The 20,680-nt window shown below is 38.5% G+C and overlaps 4 protein-coding genes across 10 annotated transcripts in view; 3 read left to right on the top strand and 1 right to left on the bottom strand.

Moving 5' to 3' along the window:
• The window catches only part of LOC145729666 (diuretic hormone receptor-like), a 190,365-nt gene extending 183,167 nt beyond the window's left edge, over positions 1-7,198 (top strand). For 4 of the 7 annotated variants that reach the window (XR_014178436.1, XR_014178435.1, XR_014178434.1 and 1 more), the window contains 2 exons: positions 2,197-2,618; positions 2,741-7,198. Coding sequence is in view for 3 of the 7 variants with exons in the window: in XM_081980521.1 (XP_081836647.1) it covers positions 2,197-2,527; positions 2,741-2,746 (337 nt within the window). In the remaining 4 variants the exon portion in view is untranslated. The remainder of the gene's footprint in view (positions 1-2,196; positions 2,619-2,740) is intronic. The other 3 variants (XM_081980522.1, XM_081980523.1, XM_081980521.1) reach the window with 2 other exon arrangements.
• Positions 54-910, top strand: LOC145729670 (E3 ubiquitin-protein ligase NHLRC1-like). The gene is made up of 2 exons (XM_081980526.1): positions 54-261; positions 310-910. The coding sequence occupies exons 1-2, from the start codon at positions 104-106 to the stop codon at positions 581-583; spliced, it is 432 nt and encodes a 143-aa protein (XP_081836652.1). The 5' UTR covers positions 54-103; the 3' UTR covers positions 584-910.
• Positions 7,199-7,807: 609 nt separating the features above from the next.
• Positions 7,808-8,371, top strand: LOC145729323 (uncharacterized). Its single transcript, XM_081980036.1, has one exon. The coding sequence runs from the start codon at positions 7,808-7,810 to the stop codon at positions 8,369-8,371; it is 564 nt and encodes a 187-aa protein (XP_081836162.1).
• Positions 8,372-18,367: 9,996 nt separating this feature from the next.
• On the bottom strand, positions 18,368-18,889 carry LOC145729321 (activity-regulated cytoskeleton associated protein 2-like). The gene has a single exon (XM_081980033.1). The coding sequence runs from the start codon at positions 18,887-18,889 to the stop codon at positions 18,368-18,370; it is 522 nt and encodes a 173-aa protein (XP_081836159.1).
• Positions 18,890-20,680: the final 1,791 nt, after the last annotated feature.

Raw genomic sequence — 20,680 nt, 5'->3', positions numbered from 1 at the left:
AAACACAAACAGGTTAATCGCTTCTTAGATTAGATACATCAATCATATTTGTATTTAATCAATCAAAAAACGTCAATGGCAATTCAGTGCGAATTGAAACAACATGAGCGACGTGTTACGAAAAAATGCCTCAACAGGGCTTCACGAAGAAAAAATAGTTAAAGAGGGGCGGTTTAAGAAAACCGCCAATTTGAGGTTGAAAATCAACAGGACCGGATCAGCGGTAGGTGCCACCCCCAGCGAGAATAACACTAGACAAAGGTGAGTAATCAGTTGATTGTGATTGAGTCCCTAATAGAGTAGTTGCAGAGACTCTTTTCCCGCCTTGGAGGAACTCCTCCAATGCGGTATTTGTTTGGAGAGGTTGTCCCATCCTAGAATGTTGCCGTGCCAGCACACTTTCTGTCTCAACTGCCTCAAGTCTCACCTCACCGCTAAAAACTTGCGGTTTGTCTCAGAACATTCAAGGTCACTCCAAACATACACACACACGTCTGATGATAAAAACTGCATTAATCTCATGTTTAAAACGCCCGTGGTCGGTGACGTACTACACTATCAACCAATCAATGACAAGAAGTGAAACAGATGGCGTGCAACAGCCAATAAAATCGCCCAGAATTACGTACGTCACATGCGCGCCAAAACAGATCTTTTAAATTTAATGGACAAATTCAAACTAATGTAGGAACATTTACGACCATAATTTTTTCTTCAAGAATATGAAAAATTAGTGTTTTGATCCTATTCTTTCGATTCCAGTCATTAAAACAAAAATTTATGATATGTGGGATAGGCCCATTGTGGACTGAATTTTGTTAATGCTAAAATCAGCTTTTGAGATTTTAAAAATATTGAGTTTTTGGGGATGCTGATTCTAAATATCGTAGAAAAAGTTAACTAAAATTGGGCCTAATATTTTTTTTTTCCCGAAAAATCAACCTTTTTTTATCCCCCCAACATCGCACGCCGATGTTAAATAAAACTGTTTACTATGCCAAATACTTCATTTCTCTTACATGGAATCACCACCATAATTTAAAGATTATTATTAACTGTGATATCAAGTTGTACTCATGAAAAGCGGGACACACTGTATAACTTAACACTGCCAACTAAAACGGTTTTTGAGATTAGAAGAATGTCCGAAAAAATTCAATCAAGTTTGACGCCCTCTAGCGGCTAAATGGAGCAACTTAGGAGTGCCCGCTCAACGTCACGTGATAGCTTCATTCATTAGCTACCTACGATCATAAAATATGTCTTTACTCAATGCTTCAATCAAGTCAATGGCGATTTTTTGGAAAAAGGCACCAACATTTTTTGCAAATAAAGCTTTTTCTTGGCCTACCATACTGACCGCCCCCATATTGAATTTAGACGTGTCAGGGTGGCCATTTTAACTAATTCTGACGTTTGCCGTAACTCCCACCATTTTGTCATTTACTTTGAAATTAAGGCATTTTTGACAGTTTTGTATCAAATTTGCAGTTTTCTATATAGCTACAAACCATAAACGGCATTTGGTTCAGCTTTAAATTGCTCAACTTGGCTCCAATTTATACTTTTTATTTCCAATATCCCAATCCTGACAATTTTCAAATTTGAATTACCCTGTATAAAGCCAGAACTGTTGGCGGATGAGTCATCGTGTACGCAGCCATATTGAAATTTACGCAGGTCAGTAAAGAAGATTGACGTTACCGCCATTTGTCGTGGTTCCAACTTTATCCAGCCCAGAGATATTTTTATAATTTACAGTCATTGTGTAAAAAAGCTTTACAGGGTGTCCCATCTTCGTGAGTAAAGTAGAGTTATTTTAGTTGATTATTTAAGTTTAGGCACGTGCAGCTCCAATTTAATGCTTTAAACAAAAACAAAGAAAAACCTTATAAATGTCATGTGCTTATCTACGGGATTCATCAAATAATTCAATTATGATAATTGCCTGGGGACATTTATTTAACACGACATCAGCTGTAGAGATGAGGTTTTCTAGCAATTAGCCATTGCAGTTAAGTTTAGTACTTCATCACTACTTGTTCCAACATCTCTACAAAGATTATTAACAATTAAAATCATATCAGTCACTCATACAGTGCGTCCCGTGAATAAAAACTATAAAAATCACAGACACCCTCTATACAATCTAATTAATGCATGTTGTTGCATGTTTGATGTTCTACGCACGTGCAGGAACACCGAATGGACACTAGTGGGCGCGGAAGACCTGGAAGACAACAGACGTATGTCGCACATTAAAGCAAAAGACGCGTTTCTGACCAATCGGCGTCGAGAATCAGACAGCGGACACCCGTTGCTCAGTACTGAGCCTCTGAGTGCCTCAGCAAAATATCCTGGGATCGTCGCTAACAGTCTGAATCCACCACCTTTGCTGGTTCAACGCAAAGAATCGTTGGTGCATCAGCCGTTGTTCGAACAAAGCGAAGATTCGCCCCCTGAAGATTTCACCGTTAAAGATGTTATCATGGCGCTTGACCACAAAGGGAAACCAGTGACGATTCCTGTAAATCTGAGTAGCCCATCGCTAAGAGCTTAGAGAACGCTGTTACTGGGTGAAAAAACGCTTTGTAGATGCTGCATGCAGCAGCGTGCAGGTATTTTGGATATACAGGGCTAACGAATCTTCTAATAACGCTTAGAAGCTTAATTAACACGCACTTAGACTGTACTCTATCGGTTTTAAAGCTGTTAATTCTAGTTTAATTTTTTTTTGCAGAATTAACAGTCAACAACCAAATGCATACGAAAAAAGAGAGTTGTGTACCTCGTAAACGCACAATGGTAACAGTAAATGGAGGACACCAAGGACGGAATTATTTTCTTCAACCTCCCCGTTCCAGTTTTGGCGGACAAAAATGAGTTATTTTATTTATTTTTTTGTATCATAAGGAGGTTGAAATCCATAAAAATGTTTTTTGCGGTAATTAGAACTATGCAGAAAACTATTTAACACCTACCTTTTCAAAACGCAATATTTTACTTCGAAAAAAACGTCAGTAAAAACCATACTTATTTGGTACACCCTATATCTGTGACGTAGAAAAGGACATGTACCCTATCTCTCTTCTTAACACGCACTTAGACTGTACTCTATCGGTTTTAAAGCTGTTAATTCTAGTTTAATTTTTTTTTGCAGAATTAACAGTCAACAACCAAATGCATACGAAAAAAGAGAGTTGTGTACCTCGTAAACGCACAATGGTAACAGTAAATGGAGGACACCAAGGACGGAATTATTTTCTTCAACCTCCCCGTTCCAGTTTTGGCGGACAAAAATGAGTTATTTTATTTATTTTTTTGTATCATAAGGAGGTTGAAATCCATAAAAATGTTTTTTGCGGTAATTAGAACTATGCAGAAAACTATTTAACACCTACCTTTTCAAAACGCAATATTTTACTTCGAAAAAAACGTCAGTAAAAACCATACTTATTTGGTACACCCTATATCTGTGACGTAGAAAAGGACATGTACCCTATCTCTCTTCTGTTTATAGTGAGTTGAGTGGGATGGAACGCATGAACGTATGTCTAATATCAAATTTAATCAAACGTCAACCGTCGAGGAGGCTCTAAACTTAAGAAAGCAAAGATTCGTCTAAAGAACTTTTCTCGATAAGAAGGAAGAGGTGGAGACTTGTCTGACAAACTAAATTGAAATTCACTTAAGTATCTTTACGTGTACTGCAAGATGGCGGATTTCTTCCTCCGTATGGACTTAGTCTCTCCACAACTACCTTCGGTTTAGATTTTACACTCTTCAGTATGGTCCTTCGCAGGGTCGTTGCTATCCTATCTTTGCTCTCTTGGTTGATACAAAACCACACATCATCAGCTTCCTTATAATTGCCACCAGCTGGTCTGTGGTCCAGTCTCACCTTCATCCGGTCGTTGGATAGTTTAAACTTAACTTTCTCAAGTTCATGTCACACCATTCCTCAACGAACTTTATAAAGTTAATCCAGTAAAATTGATCTCTTATTTTAGCCAAAGTCTGGTTTACTCCAATGTGTCCTCATCCACGACCTTCATATAGTTCTCGCAGCACACTCTCTTCTCTTTGCAGAAATTTGGCACTACGGTTTGGTAAACAAGGCGTTTTCCGTCTGAACTTTCCCATTTTTGAGTGATTTGACATTTCAGCCAGTATCTTTTTACTGTTGGTCCACGTCTGGAAATATTTGGCCAATCCGGTTCCAAATCTTTCTTCAACCATCTTCTGATTACCGTCAAATCATAGTCTGAGCGCTGCCCTTTTATTATGTCCTCCTTAGAAACGCATTATCATATCCACTACAGATTTAGATCTTAGTAGCATTTTTGCTTGTCACAAAACATTCAAAAAGTTTGTCTAACTTCCTTATAATTAATTCCATAACAACTACGTCTCCCGCTTGACACTGATCTTCCGAAAGTTTGCCGTCCTGCACAGTATACTTTTTGTAGGAGAGGTTCCTTTTCCGTTTCTGATTGGTCCTACTCTTTAGGTGACTTTGGTACACCGGCGTCAAGTGTTTGGTCCCATACCTTAGCTCCAGCACATATGTAATGGAGTAGTAATCTCCTTGTTTACTCTCCGGGATGTTCTAGAGAATTTCTAGACCTTTACCTTGCAGTGCCAGCACCCACTTGGTGGCTTTTTGATTTTCAGTCCACCCATTAGCCAGAGCAGCAATCTCTAACTGCTTTCTGTACAAATCCCACAAGATTTCCCGTCAGACTTTGGTATAAGGTGCCAATGTTTCATTTGGTTTAACTTTTGCCAGAGATATCTCGACTGGTTTCTTCAGTTCTTCGCGAATACTCATAATTTCCTTGCGCATGACTTCGATCTTGATACAATTTGTTCAAATTTAGTGTCTATCTGTCCAAATTTTCAGGGCATTTCTTTGTTTTCGCGTTTTTCTTTCTTTTGTTCCTCTTTCTGTCGTCGTTCTTATTCATCATGGTTTTCTGTTTGTCGTCGTTCTTGTTCTATTTGTTTTTCCTTCTGTCGTCGTTGTTCTTCTTTTTGTTTTTCCGAATTTTTCACTCACTTTTCCCACTTCTCGACATCAAAAGCATTCAAGTTATTGATGAAAATGTCCGAAATGAAAAAGTCCGAAAAGAATTTTAAGGACACTATCAACGCTATGTAGGGTTATTTGTTTTTGTTTTACACACTACAAACTACAAAAAACATAAAGAATACAAGGAAAACGTGTTATTTTACTCTATTAATTAAAAACATTGATGGCTTTATTTCAGCACAAACACAATACAAAAAATGTATGATGGGATGTACTACGTAAACAAACTAACCTCAAACTACCAGACTTCTCGAACTGAAATTGTAGGTTACGTTTTATGTTTATTTGATACTTTTCGTGTTTAGGAAGTTATCTTTTGAGGGAAAAATGCCGTTTAATCGTGTTCAAACAATAGTAACCGCTGTCCCAATAAGATATTTTTTACCAGAAAGACCGATACTTGTAGAATGAGAAATTCGCGTCCTGACTTTAGACTACCACGTACGTTACAAAATTGAAATGTCTCTTACTACGTCACAGGGAGACCGTGCCCGGCAAATTTTAACTTTCCTTTTCAGCTTTTTATAAAATTACCAGCTATGTAATATTGAAACATAAGACGTAATAGCCCGTTTTAATGCATACATTTCTTTTTTAAAGTTTCTTTTTTAGAAAATATCTCGAAAAACAAACTTGGACGCAACTTTTATCATGCAATTTTCTTATGAAACGTACGGTTTTGCTGTAAAAAAAACAAAAACTGTTTTTTTTTTCAATTTATCAAGGGGGTACCTAGCAAATTTTCGAAAAAAAAAATAGAATTTTTTTTATTTCACTTTAACCAGGCAAATATTGCTTACTTTATCTCAAATTTGAACTATATGAGTATTATCATGCTCTACATCATTGGATAAATCAACTTTTTGGAAAACTCTAAGGGCGGTATTTTTTGGAGTTTAGGCGGAGAAAGGGTTCTCCTTCCACATACTTTTTTCCGGTGCGCCAATTATTTTTTTTTAAAGATAATATTCCTTGTTTAATCTAAAAACTTTTTAGCTTCTTTATTTACATAATTTTTTTCGTACCTGTTGTAGTTTCCGAGAAAATTGCAAATTTATCAGAAAAAACACCCCAATTTCTCTACCAATCCCAATGAAATTGGTATGTCGTTTATGAAAATAGTGGAAGTGCAATTTACTTGTAAACGGATACAGATATGAAAGAAACTAATGACACAACAAGTTTCCAAATCGAATAAATATTTTGAATTTTAAGAAAAAAACATCAGTGGCTCACTAAAAAAAAATTTAGGCTAAACGAATTTTTAGATGTAGAATACGCGATTTAAGTTTGTGTTTGAAAACCTGAAACCCCTATATAATTTGAAAATTAAATTTTATTCATACTCTCCGAGAGCAATTCCATTATTTTTTTTTTTATAGAAAATTATCTTTACAATTGGCAGCTATAAAATAGTATATTCTATATTAAGAACGGAAAGTAGATATTGTAAAAATGTAAAAGCGGCAAAAGTACTTTCGGCTCGAAATATAGACGATATTTTTTCGACGACTGCTGTGGGGTGGAGTAGAAGGACAATTCACATCATTTTCGTAGCTCGAATTCATTGTCACCGATAAATCACTTTGACGGAATGGCTTTATTTCAAACCGGTATGTCAAGCGTTGTTATGGAAATGCCGAAAAAGTTAGTGAGTAGATTGTTAGTAGAAAGCGAAAACGCTCTAGGACAGAAAATGATTCACTTTCTGCGCACGTGCGGCGAATAACCACTTTCTGCTTTGAAATGGAAGCGTACATGAGGTACTTTCAAAGTCAGTAGTCGAAAAACAAGATTTTTTACCTTAAAATTATTAATTGAGTATGGATAATACAAAACATTGTAACTGTTTATAAGATAAGAGATTAAGAAGATTAAGTCGGTTTGTGGTAGAACTAAAAAGGTTGTAACGAGTTTATTCGAATAACTGTTTTTGTTTTTAAAAGTACTTATTACAAATAAATGTAAAACTGACTGTTGTATGTATATTTAATATTATTTTAGACACATAATCATATAAGTGTAAAATATATTTTATTGCGAGTATTTTATATTAAAATGTCTCTATAAATTCGTAATTATCAATACAACCTGTGTGTTGATAAATATTTTGTTTTTTTTTCGTAGAATAACCTAAATAACTATAGTGTTATTGAACCTTTTGTGTGTACATTTTTGACTTTTTGAGAAATAAATCATTAGGGAAGGGATCATGTGATCATCTGTCTGCACAAGAAATCTGTAATAACCCTTGTAGAATGAAGAGGAGCTTCATCCATTTAAAACAAACAATTTTCTGTCAAAATTGTATTTTCTATCAGTAAAATAGGAGTAATAAGTCTTCTATGTTCTCTTGACAATTGGTGAATTCGCTTGTGTGTCAGAAGTAATGTGGTGCTTTGGCAACACCGCTTGACGCAAAACAACTGAGCTGTCAAAAGTCAACCGGCTCGGCAGTTGACGGACAAGACAGGAAGACGAAAAAGAAAAACAATGATTCCGGTATTCTTCAAGACAAGATAACATTTCTTCCCTAAATCATCATCTTCCACGTTTTTCTCAATCATCCATAACCAATTGTTACCTAAATTTAAAGTAAAGTGTTAAGTAGTGAGTTACAGAATTAACAATTAAACGATTTTTGATTAGTGGTGTTTTTATTGACTGAAAACCAACAATTACACTACATTGGTGACCCCGACGCGATCAGCAAACATGAGCCAACCTCCTGTGGATTTACCCGCTGTGCTCCCAGCTAATCAGCAACCTCCTGCTGACCGAAATCTACCACAAGCACCACCCAACCCGGCTGATGTAAACAGGGTGAGTGTGAAAATTCCACCTTTATGGCGCAAAAACATCAAGATTTGGCAAATGCAAGTTGAAGCTCAGTTTTCCAACTCTAACATAGTTCAGGAGAAAACTAAGTTTAACCACATTCTTGCTGCACTAGACAGCGACGTAGCTGAAATGATATCAGACTTCCTGTACCAACCACAATCAGCACAACCGTACACTGACCTCATACATCGGTTGCAAGTGGAATTTGAAGAGTCTGATGGCAGGAAGGTCAACAAATTGCTTACTGAACTTGATTTAGGTGACCGCAAACCCTCTCATTTATTACGTGAGATGAAAGTTCTGGCAGGAACGCAAGTACAGACAGATTTTCTGAGGACAATGTTTCTCCAACGTCTACCAAACAATGTGCGAGCAATTTTAGCCACCAGTAGTGACTCACTGGATAATATTGCCGCCATGGCCGACAAAATCATGTAACTATCGACATCCAGCTTTTCAACTCAAGCTGTGGTTTCAACTCCCACTCCACCGCACGATAACGATCGCATTTTGAAGCTCGAAGCACAAGTCGCACAACTTTGCTCTTCAATCAACTCTTTCAAACCTAGGAATCGTTCTAGCAGCCGCAGCAGACAACAAGATGCTACAGGTTCTGAATTATGCTGGTACCATATTAGGTATGGCAATAAAGCCAGAAAATGCACCAGCCCCTGCAATTTTACCCAGAAAAGCGAGCAGAAGCCAAACTCCAACCTACATCAGTAAGGACGACAACTGATGTAAGCGACAACCAAGGTCGTCAATTTACCCATCGCCTAGTCATTCAGGACCCAACAACGAACATCCAATTCCTCATTGACTCCGGCTCTGACGTGTCAATTATCCCACACTCAAACAGGTTAGTAACACATAACCTATCAAAATTTCAGTTGTTTGCTGCCAATGGGACACAAATCAAGACTTACGGTTCTCACACACTGACAGTAAGCCTAGGTCTACGCAGACCATTCCAGTGGTCTTTTATTATCGCGGATACTAAAGATGCTATCATTGGTGCAGATTTTCTCCACCACACTAAGATCATCATTGATATCGGTAACAGCAAAATAATTGACCCTGTCACCAAGTTGTCAGCATTCGGTAAGACTATCCACAGCTATCACAGTTCATTCTCAACTTTAGCTCCAGGGCTACAGTTCTCCAATCTTCTCAAGGAATTTCCTGGCATCACAACTTACACTGGTTATGTAGATCAACCTCAATTCAACACGACCCACTACATTGAGACCAAAGGACCACCAGTTGTTGCCAGAGCCCGACGTTTATCACCTGAAATGCTAAAAATCGCCAAACAAGAGTTTCAGGTCATGACGGATTTGGGAATTTGCCGCCCATCCAACAGCCCATGGGCCAGCCCCCTGCACACAAGAAAAATGGCACCTGGCGCCCAGTAGGAGACTACCGCCGCCTCAATGCTGCCACCACTCCAGACCGCTACCCAGTGCCTCATATTCAGGATTTTTCACATCTCTTGGCAGGCAAAAACATTTTTAGCACAATAGACCTCAACAGAGCTTACCACCAAGTACCAATAGAAGCAACATCAATTCCCAAAACAGCAATCATAACACCATTTGGCTTATTCGAATTCACCAAGATGCAATTTGGGCTTCGTAATGCCGCCCAAACATTTCAGAGACTAATCCATGAAGTTTTGTCTGGACTTGACTGTTGTTTCCCCTACATAGACGACATCTTAATCGCTTCATCAGACATCGAGCAGCACCAACGAGATCTTCGTACAGTACTATCTCGCCTGCAACAGTATGGTCTCACAATCAACATTAATAAGTGTACATTTGCTTTAGAAAAAGTCTCATTTCTTGGTTACGAAGTATCAGCAAATGGAACTCAACCCTTGCTCACCAAAGTCCAAGCCATACTAGATTTCCCTAGGCCTACCAACACTCAAGAACTTAGAAGGTTTTTAGGAATGCTTAATTTTTACAGACGATTCATCCCCAACGCCGCGCGAAGCCAAGCCTTGCTCAATGAGTATCTTAGGGACAACACTAAGAAAAAGAACATCACCAATTGGACTGAGGAGGCAAACAGTGCCTTTTGCCAATGCAAGATCAGTTTAGCCAATGCAACCCTTCTTGTTCATCCCTTGGAGAACGTTCCATTATCACTTACAGTCGACGCCTCCGATTTCGCCATCGGTGCAGTGATTGAACAACTGGAAGACGATAATTGGAAACCACTTGGATTTTTCTCAAATAAACTATCCCCAGCTCAAGTCAAATACAGTACGTATGATCGTGAATTACTGGCAGTTTATTCCGCTATAAAATATTTTCAACATTTTATCGAGAGTACCGTTCAACATCTACACTGATCATAAACCTCTGACTTTCGCCTTTTCACAAAAATCTGACAAAACTTCTCCAAGACAGGCACGCCAACTAGATTTCATAGGACAGTTTTCAACCAACATTTCTCACATTGGTGGCAAAAGTAACGTAGTAGCAGATACATTGTCACGAATTCAAAGCATAAATTGTCCACAACCCATCAACTATGAAACGTTACAAGCTCACCAACAGGAAGATAACGAGTTACAACAATTCCTTGCAGACCCAGCTACAACTTCACTAGATCTCAAGAAAATCACCCCACCCGGATCAGACATCTCCATTTACTGTGACATAAGCCAATCCAACGCCAGACCATTTGTACCGAAGTCATTTCGGAAAGAGGTATTTGACAAACTACATAATCTTTGCCACCCAGGGATTAAAGCTACCAAGAAGTTGATTTCCCAACGCTATGTTTGGACCAACATGAACAAGGACATCACCGTCTGGACCAGATGCTGCATAGGATGCCAGAAATCAAAGGTACATCGACACATTCAATCACCTTTCCAGAAATTAGAAGTACCCGACACACGATTCAACTTTATCAACCTGGATTTAGTTGGACCTCTACCATCATCAAAAGGTTTTACCTATTGCCTTACAATCATTGACCGTTACACTTGCTGGACAGAAGCTATCCCCTTAACTGATATTAGGGCAGACACTGTAGCTGAAGCTTTCTACAATGGCTGGATAACCAGATTTGGCACACCGCTCCGCATCATTACAGATCAAGGCAGACAATTTGAAAGCGCATTGTACCAATCACTCTCGGTAATGATGGGAATTCACCGATCCAGATCATCCCCTTACCATCCAATGAGTAACGGAAAAGTTGAACGTTGGCACAGGACGCTGAAAAGCGCAATCAAAGCAACAGGATCAAACAGATGGACAGAAGTATTACCCACTATTCTATTGGGCCTACGAAGTGTTACCAGAAACGACGCCCCATCCTCTCCAGCAGAGATGGTCTATGGACAGTCGTTACGCCTCCCTGGCGAGTTTTTCGTCGAGTCTTCTGTTACCGCAGACCCCACCTCATTTGTCGCTCGGTTAAAAGAAAAGATCAATTTGCTACGACCCATAGCAGACTCCAACCACGCCAGAACGAAGATTTTTGTACATCCTGATCTCGAGAGGACCAGTCATGTCTTCGTAAGGAACCACGCGGTCAAAAAGCCACTTCAACAGCCTTACATGGTCCTTACAAAGTCAATCAACGGAATTCCAAGTACTTTGCCATTAACGTTAATGGGAAAGAAACAAACATTTCAATCGATCGCCTGAAGCCAGCACACTTGCTACACGATGACCCAATTTCACATGATCATGGTTATGCAAGAACCAATTGTCTAGAGTTGGACCCTAAGAAGAATACCAATCATCGACTAAAGACGGTCAGGTTTCAGGATGGCAGCGATTTTGACCATTATGAACTTCACCGTGGTTACCCACTGGGAAGGGAGTACTGTGGTGCTTTGGCAACACCGCTTGACGCAAAACAACTGAGCTGTCAAAAGTCAACCGGCTCGGCAGTTGACGGACAAGACAGGAAGACGAAAAAGAAAAACAATGATTCCGGTATTCTTCAAGACAAGATAACATTTCTTCCCTAAATCATCATCTTCCACGTTTTTCTCAATCATCCATAACCAATTGTTACCTAAATTTAAACTAAAGTGTTAAGTAGCGAGTTACAGAATTAGCAATTAAACGATTTTTGATTAGTGGTGTTTTTATTGACTGAAAACCAACAATTACACTACAGTAACTACAATTTTACCTCCTGGCGTTTCTCTTTTCCTTGTGGTACAATCAACCACTGAATTGAAGAGAGTACCTAGAAAGGCAATGCTATGCCCTTTCCATTTTTCCTTTACAAATCAGTGATTTTCAGTGTTCAGCGCCATCTATACGTGACTGCTTGAACTTGTACAATCAACCACTGAAATATTTTTTTCCAAATAACGGAGTTATGCACGCGTTTCGTTTTTTAAAATAGTTTTGGAGGAATATCTCCCTCAAATGACCTTTTAGGGCAAAAGTGCCCTGAAGCAGTCTTGTAGAGAATTTAATTCTCTACAACTCTTCTTATTACACTTTTTTGACATTTTTTCCAAATAATCGAGTTATGCACTCGTTTCCTTTTTTAAAATAGTTTTGGAGGAATATCTCCCTCAAATGACCTTTTAGGACAAAAGTGCCCTGAATCAATCTTCTAGAGAATTTGATTCGCTACAACTCTTCTTATTACACTTTATTGGTATTTTTTTAAATAACCGAATTAAGTACGTACGTTTTATTTTTTGAAACAGTTTTGAGGGTATACCAGGTGTCCAAGAGCACCATACATACACATGGACATAGGAGATTAACATGAGAAAACGGTTTTGATTTTTTTGCGCCTATATGGTAGATTTAATTGAAAAATCGTATTAATGAAAGTTGTAGTACTTATCACGGACTAGTTTTCTGTATTTTTTTCAGATCTCTAACTTGAGCCCTTTCGTCGTAAAACACGAACAAAAATGAGAAAATTTAAACTTTTAGCCTGCACTGTATAAGCGGTTGTCGAGCAACGGATAAACAGGTCATTGTTGCTGATACAGAAAACTAGTCCGTGATAGGTACTTCATTAATACGATTTTTCAATCAAATCCACCGTACAGGCGCAAAAAAAATCAAAACCGTTTTCCCATGTTAATCTCCTATGTCCAGGGTGCTCTTGGACACCTGGTATATCCGTTAAGTTACCTTTTAGGGCAAAAGTGTTCTGATGCAAACTTGTAGAGAATTTATGTCCCTACAACCTTCCCTTATTACACATTTTTGATGTTCTTTGAAGTAACCGAGTTATGTACTCGTTCCTTTTTTTGAAACAGTTTTGAGGGAATATCTTCCTTAAATGACCTTTTAGAGAAAAACTGCTCTAATCTAATCTTGTAGAGATTATAGTTCCCTACAACTTTTCCTTATTGCACACATTCAAATAAGTAATCCTTTTTTCACGTAAGCTCACTTTACATACACAAAAGTTTTTTTACTGACGGTCTTGTTTTTCATCCAATTACGGTTAATTTCATTTAATGATTAAAAATTGTCCCATTTATTATTTATTTGTAGATTGTTATGATGAAACCTCACGTTAATGAGATTTCAACATTTTCAAATTAGATTGCTCAAGGTCGTGGATTAATTGCATGAGATAATCACTAGCTCTTTATAAATGAACACTCTTGGAAATCAAACGAACCGTTAGTTGTACCGTGTAGTGTGTACACGCGTATATTACAAAAAAAAAACTACAACATTTACAATTTACAAAAATTACAAGGTTGCCAAGAACCAAATTATTGGCAAATTTAAAGAAAAATTTAAAAAACAAAATTGAAATTAAACTTTAAAATAAAAAAAAAAAACAGGAAAAGTTTTCCCAGTGCCAAACTGTCTCTAACTACCCTTACCAGTTTTAAAGGGCGATGTTTGGGTCCTGGAACCTCCAGTATCCTCTCCCCAGTAGTCAGTAGTGGCCACCGCTGATTTCCAGGTAGGGAATGGGGTCCAGAGACTGGTGACAGGTACCTAAGGCAGAAAACAGCAGAACACCAGGGAAAACGAACAAACAGCTTCAACACTTGTTCCGGCAACCAAAAAGGTGACCAGAGGTTGTGACAAGTGTTGAAGTTGTTTAAAGCAAACTAATATAAACTAAAAAAAAATTAAATTAAACTAAATCAAGTAAGGAATTGACCTGGTGGCTCAACTCTGACTGAGGCTCTGACCTTCTAAAACTTTGTGGCACCTGATAACTCATCAGGTCACGCACCCACATTAACCACAAAATTTGCACAAAGTGCAAATGGAGCTATTAAGCGATCGGAATCGGTCTACTAGTGTAACTAGGCCCACGGACATTAAAAATACAATTTAAACGAGTTACGGACGAAAACTCTATTTCGTACGTAACAATAGTATGTTTTTTCTTCTTAAGTGGTAATGGTTGGATTAGGCCAGAAAAAAGCAGACGTTTATTGTCTACCACGAGTCGACGTTTCGACCACTGTTGGTGGTCATCCTCAGGACTCTAAAATTTTTATTATTCCTGTTTACATAGTGGTTACACTGAGGGTGTAGAATACATACAGGACATACATGAAGGAGTAAATAAACACATTCCATTGACATGCAAAAATCCGGCATGCTGAGGTGATAAATAGGCAGTTAGACTCGAAGAAACATCGAAATAACCGAGTTAAATTGTGTTCAGAGCGTACAAGAAGTGAATCCCACTACACATTGCAAGCACGCTGATTACTGTAAAACAAAATAAATAGTACAGAATTGAATCTAGAACAAATAGTTCAATTTATAAATGTGTGCAATGATGGAGTTACATGTTTCCTACATTTTGAAGACCCTTACTAAGGCGTTTTAAACTACACGTAAGTTTTTGGTGTTGCCTGTCCCTGGTTTGTTCCTTTCTTTGTTTTTGTACTAAATCTACATGATTTAGGCTTGTCCTTTAATTATATTATAATTAAGTGTTTTTTATTTATGTTTTATTCTGTATATGTGTTATAACAATCATATAAATTGAGTCAGTTCATGTATTAAGCTAATTTTTGTGAGCTAAATTGTGATATGTATTCTACACCCTCAGTGTAACCACTATGTAAACAGGAATAATAAAAATTTTAGAGTCCTGAGGATGACCACCAACAGTGGTCGAAACGTCGACTCGTGGTAGACAATAAACGTCTGCTTTTTTCTGGCCTAATCCAACCATTACCACTTAAGAAAAAATACCTTACAGAGGCTACTACCAACCAACTACACAAAAAACAAAACAAATTTGGTATGTTTTTTCTTTTCCCGGATCTGACTTGTTTGACGTTTGACAGTTTACAATGTCACTTATCACTGATTTTTTCCCTTTTCATTATTGCCGTGGTTACCTTTATTGCGGTGTTGTCAGGGCGGAACGTTTGTTTAATGCCACCTATACGTCTTAATTCAACTAAACGTGACGTCACGCTACCCCGCTACCCCGACATTGTTAACGAATTTACAGTTTTATTCAACTCTACAATGCTTAGACGTATAGAACAGTGTTTCTAAGTCCCAATTTAATTTAACCTGGGTTTCGCTGTCTCCCCTGCGTAGAAAGACAGTCGGCGCCCCCTTTTACATCATAAGGTGTGTTTTCTCTTTGTTTTTAAGATCCATTTTCTAGATTGTATAACTTCTAGCTCCTGAAGATGCGTACTTATGTACTCGAAAGTAGTCGAGCGTGCCCTCTTTAACTAGAGGTTTAGTAAAGTTTGTTGTGGAGAAAGCTGAGTGTTCTTCACCCCTTTTGTAAACCGATTAAACCTATCCCTTGATTGCTGTTTCGAGTTTTTAAGACCTCGGATTTCAGACCAGCGACACCTACTATTTTATACTCGTACAAATCAAGTTTTAAATTATTCGAAAATTTGTTTAATCAGCAGTTAGGGTTTAATAAGTTTTATCCAACGACTTTCCAAGTTTCTAAAGTTTGAGCAAGGAACAACAGTTTTCATTATTCTAGACTAAAATACTTGATAATATTGAATTAAAGTTGAAATAGGAATGTTTTCGATTTTTCAAAACTCTATAACATTTTACGTCAATCATTTATGATGTGTCAAGTTAGATTTTAAATTGAATAGAAAATGGGTTCAATTAAACTCAAAATAACAAGTAACATTACACATGATAGTCACACACAGGACCTTCAGTCCTCCAAACACGAGAAATATTCACTAATTCATTCCCCGATCAAGACTGACCTCTCTAATAACGTATACATTTCTGATTTCAAAACCACCTTGGACGCTATCAAGTATTTAAGATCAATAATGAAATCTGTTGTTGTAAGAGAGGAGCGTTAACGATGAGTCAATTAAACACACCTTTCCCTTAATATATTATAAAATAGGTTCTTGCAAACAAGTAGAAAACAACGTATTAAAAGCTTTTCGCGGCGTTGTCGTAAACAGAATGCCCGAGAGCCGTGCGTACTGCGTAACTAACGTAATCTGCACGCGCACTCGTGTTTATTGTACGATTTCCAAATATGGACTGTCTGGCTGGCTGCTCTTCTGATTGGCCGCATTTAGGTTTCTGCGACCTTCAACAGCAAGTGGTGCGGCCCACTATGTTGCGTTTAGACCGGGTTTTGGAATTGGTTCTTACAGTCTCCCCCTCTGGTTGTGAAGACGGTGACGTCGAGGAACCAGCTTTTATAGGTTCTGGGTTCTTTCGGGGCCGTCCCCTTTTCCGTAAAGGCACTATAGGACTTCCAGACTGACCACCATGGTACATTCGTAAGGCGCTACAATGATATACTCCCAGTCGTTCATCAAGTTGGTCGGAGCTGGCAATTTCATAAGATACCGGTGATACACGGCGGATGATTGTATAAGGTCCATCTCTTTTAGGATCCAGCTTGGCGGTTACATGCTTGTCTTGACTGCTTCGGGTGTGTGTAGTAACCAGTACTTTATCACCTATAGCGTAATCAGGTGTCTCTGCTCGTTTTAGATCAGCATACTGCCTTTGATAATCTTAATAACTTGCTTCAAGTAAGGGGTTATTTCTGGAAGGAAATTGTCGGATTGGACTACTGGTCGTAAGTCGTTAACAACTTCATCAGGACTCCTTAGCTCTCTGGCAAAGTTTAAGTAAGCAGCACTAAGTCCAGTCGATTGACAATTAGCACTATTCAGGGCAAATCGTATACTCGGAAGCTGTTCAGCCCAAGTTGTGTGGTCTTTGCCTACCAAAGTTGCAAGTCTCTGCTTCATGTCGCGGTTCTTCCGTTCGACCAAATTAGCTTGTAATTTAAACATTCTTAGCCGTTCAAATACACTTAGGAGATCTTTAACGTGCTGTTCAAAGGTCTCTGACAATATGAAAATATCGTCCAGGTAAGCAAGAATTAAAACATGTGGAAGTCCGCCTCTAAATCGATCAATGAGCCGCTGGAACGTGGCTGGCGCATTTCGCAAGCCGAAGGGCATCACTAAGTAGCGGAACGTTCCAAAGGGGGTCACAAACGAGGTCTTATCTTGATCTTCCTGCCGAACTCGGACTTGATGATAACCCGTCCTCAAGTCAAGTGTTGACATAAGAATGTTTTTTTAGTGCAATGGAGTAAATCATCCATTCTAGGAAGCGGATAACTCACAGGCACCGTGATCAAAAGCAGCAAAAACATCTTGATTTACAGTGATTGTGTCAGAAAGAATTTTCTTTTGCTCATAAGATAGCATAGTTCCTTCGTTGTCTCTCAACATGGTTATGGACAAAGCTTCGATGGTGGCGTCGTTAAATTCCACATTGTGTTGATCTTCAAATCGTAGTTCATGTTGATTGAAGTCGTCTTCTGCAAAGTACCAGCAACACTGTCCAAGGTTGATTGCTATATTTCCGGCTTGAAGGAAATCAATGCCAAGTAGAGTCTTATTGGCATCAGGCAAGCATACTAGCGTAGTGGGTATGGTACGACCTTGTAGAAGTATGTCCACTGTAACAATCTTGGTGTCAAGAGTCTTAACACTGCCATCTGCTAATTTAATATTAGCCCTAGATGCAGTAAATGTTGCTCCTTTTTGATGTAGCGCTTTATACAAAGAGCTACTTGCAACACTCTGTTTTGCGGCCGTATCAATGATTCCTGAGCCATTCAAGCCCATGATAGAGATGTTGAATAATGGTCGAGGCTGTGGTGACAGTTTGGCAACGTCGCCTTCTAAACAGCAAAAATCAAGTGAAGAGACACCACCATAACACGTGGGGCAGTTTGACTTGATGTATCCACATACAAACCAAAACAAGTAAGCTGAATTGATAAATTGGTTGAGAGGGGCTAGGAGAAGAAACCATATTTAAATGTTCCTGCGGCGCAGTGGAAGAAGAAATTGCACTGGCTTTGGCAGTTCGTTTCTTGCGGCACTCGTCCTCTGTGTGTTCTAAATATTTGCAAAATCAATTTCTCGACAATGCTTGAGCAGGTCATTAAAAGTCAAAACTTTATCACGCGGAACCCGTTCCGCGTGATAAAGTACGTTTTTTGTAAAAGTCCGTACACCATGTCTAGTTGAATTGACTCATTAAGAGTACCGGTTGGAAACTGAGCCAGAATTGACCTAGCTTTACAAATAAAAACGTCTGAAGGAGTCTTTGAATCTTGTTCATTAGCAAAAAGTTCACGATACACTAGATACGCGGGTTTTCTTGGACCAAACGTGATTTTCATTAGATTAATTGCATCATCCCAAGAATCTTTCACGCCTTGCCACCACGTAACAGCAAAGTCATCTAACAACATCGACAGTCCACGTAAAGCGTTTGAATCGGACTCTTTTGAGCAATCTTTGAAAGTTTCAACAGCATCGATGAAAGCGTTTACGTCACTGTTTTTATTACCGTTAAACCGAGATGAACATGTTGAAAAATTGCCATCACTCGCGGTTGGTAAAGAAACTGCACCAATTCGTGCAATAAGTTCTTGAAACTGTTCGTTAGATAATGTCACGTGATCCATTTCAAGGTCACTAGGAGGAAAATTATCTTCACTAGTCTCTAAAACGGTTGACTTGACTTCTCGGCTTCGAAGCCAATACCTTACAGTTGGCGGTGGCAGATTGTCGAATTTTGAAGTACAATTCAATGACAAAACTTACCGCAGTAACTGCCTCTAGTTGTACACAAATGCTTCATTATTTATTAGCAAATAAAGCACGTAAAAGTTCAATGAAGCCGTGGATGAGTTTTTTTTTTAAGAATTTTCGCGAGGTAGCAACGAAATGTTCTTCGAAATGTACATTCACGTTCACGGGACGTACACACGGAAAACGAAGAGTAACCAGATTTTCGCGACGAACGTTCGAGAGTCACAAAATGTCCGATTGAACTCGACAAAAACACCGTTAATTCCTGAAGTTATCTTTAAAACTGCTGCAAGCCACAATTTGTAAGAGAGGAGCGTTAACGATGAGTCAATTAAAAACACCTTTCCCTTAACTAATATATTTTAAAATAGGTTCTTGCAAACAAGTAGAAAACAACGTATACCTTCGTAATACTGACTGGGGTAATTCTGTACCCCAATTACATTTTTTTTTCTAAATACTGTAATATTATCTTTTTGTCATACAGGAAATTAAAGTTTCTTTAGGTATGCTAAAGAGAGGTATTTTGCTATATAAAGCCAGGTAGGAATATTTGAAAAAAAAATCTACTATTTTTTTACAGTGGTTTTTGTAGCCTGGGGTGCAAAAATACCCTAGTCAGTGCGTTGAGCCAGTCTATACTTGTCAGCGGCAAACTGCTTTCGGCGAGATTTTTCCTGTTTATTCTTGTCAAACCGCACAACAAAACTGACGGAACAGGAGATACAAATGTATCACGACGGAAACCTCGATCTAGGGGAAGATTTACCTCTATTTGAGGAGTCACTCAGCGACGAAGAGGACTAGTGGACAAAATTGACTCCGAGCCCGACGAGATTGAAGGACAAGTTGCTGATCAAACCGACAATGAGGATTCTAGTGAAGACTCTAGTTCGATGCCTACTTTTGTTAGTAAAGATGGCACTGTTTGGTATAAACAGCCAATAAAACGTACAAAATCTTTAATCCTATGGTGATTTTTGGACATATTATTGATACCGCAGCGCTAAACTCTTTCATTTTATGGAAAATAAAATACCCTGATTGGAAAGATTCTTATTTGGATGCCAGGCGTACATTTCTGCTATGTCTGGGAAAGGAACTTGTAAAGAATCACACAATTAGAAGACATAAAAATAAGGATAGATTACAACAACCAATCCGTGATCACATGCTGACTGTGGTTCCTGAATGTGACCGCCAAATAAATCCAATCGCGCAGAGATGGTCTGGTCGGTGTTACATTTGCACAAGAAAAAATGACAGAAAGACCCGAAATAAATGCGAGGTGTGTGCAAAGTTTGTATGTGTGGAACATAGTAAGAAAAAAGTCATTTGTACACAGTGTGAAAAGTAATCCACAGGTTATATTTTAAACTCATGACTTTTGAATTTAAACTGACGTTTTTTTGCAGTAGTTTAAAATACATACGTTTTTCTTGTTAATAAAAATGTATCTTAATAAATTAGTTGTGTAAAAAAACATGTCTGCACTTTTTTTTCCGAAGATAGAAACAAAAATAACATGGGGTACAAAATTACCCCAGTTAGTAGTTGAAGGGGGTCTCAGTCACTCAGTGTTACGAAGGTTAGCTTTTCGCGGCGTAGTCGTAATCAGAATGCCCGAGAGCCGTGCGTAACTAACGTAACCTGCACGCGCACTC

This window comes from Ips typographus, linkage group LG5 (assembly GCF_016097725.1).
Source record: "Ips typographus isolate SLU linkage group LG5, UJ_Ityp_2.0, whole genome shotgun sequence".
NCBI lineage: Eukaryota > Metazoa > Arthropoda > Insecta > Coleoptera > Curculionidae > Ips > Ips typographus.
This window is presented reverse-complemented; position numbering and strand designations above follow the sequence as displayed.

Coding starts and splice junctions, on each gene's coding strand:
- LOC145729321 (XM_081980033.1), bottom strand. CDS start 18,889: ATGGATCACGTGACATTATCTAACGAACAGTTTCAAGAACTTATTGCA.
- LOC145729670 (XM_081980526.1), top strand. CDS start 104: ATGAGCGACGTGTTACGAAAAAATGCCTCAACAGGGCTTCACGAAGAA. Junction 262..309: donor GAGAATAACACTAGACAAAG/GTGAGTAATCAG, acceptor GAGTAGTTGCAG/AGACTCTTTTCCCGCCTTGG.
- LOC145729323 (XM_081980036.1), top strand. CDS start 7,808: ATGAGCCAACCTCCTGTGGATTTACCCGCTGTGCTCCCAGCTAATCAG.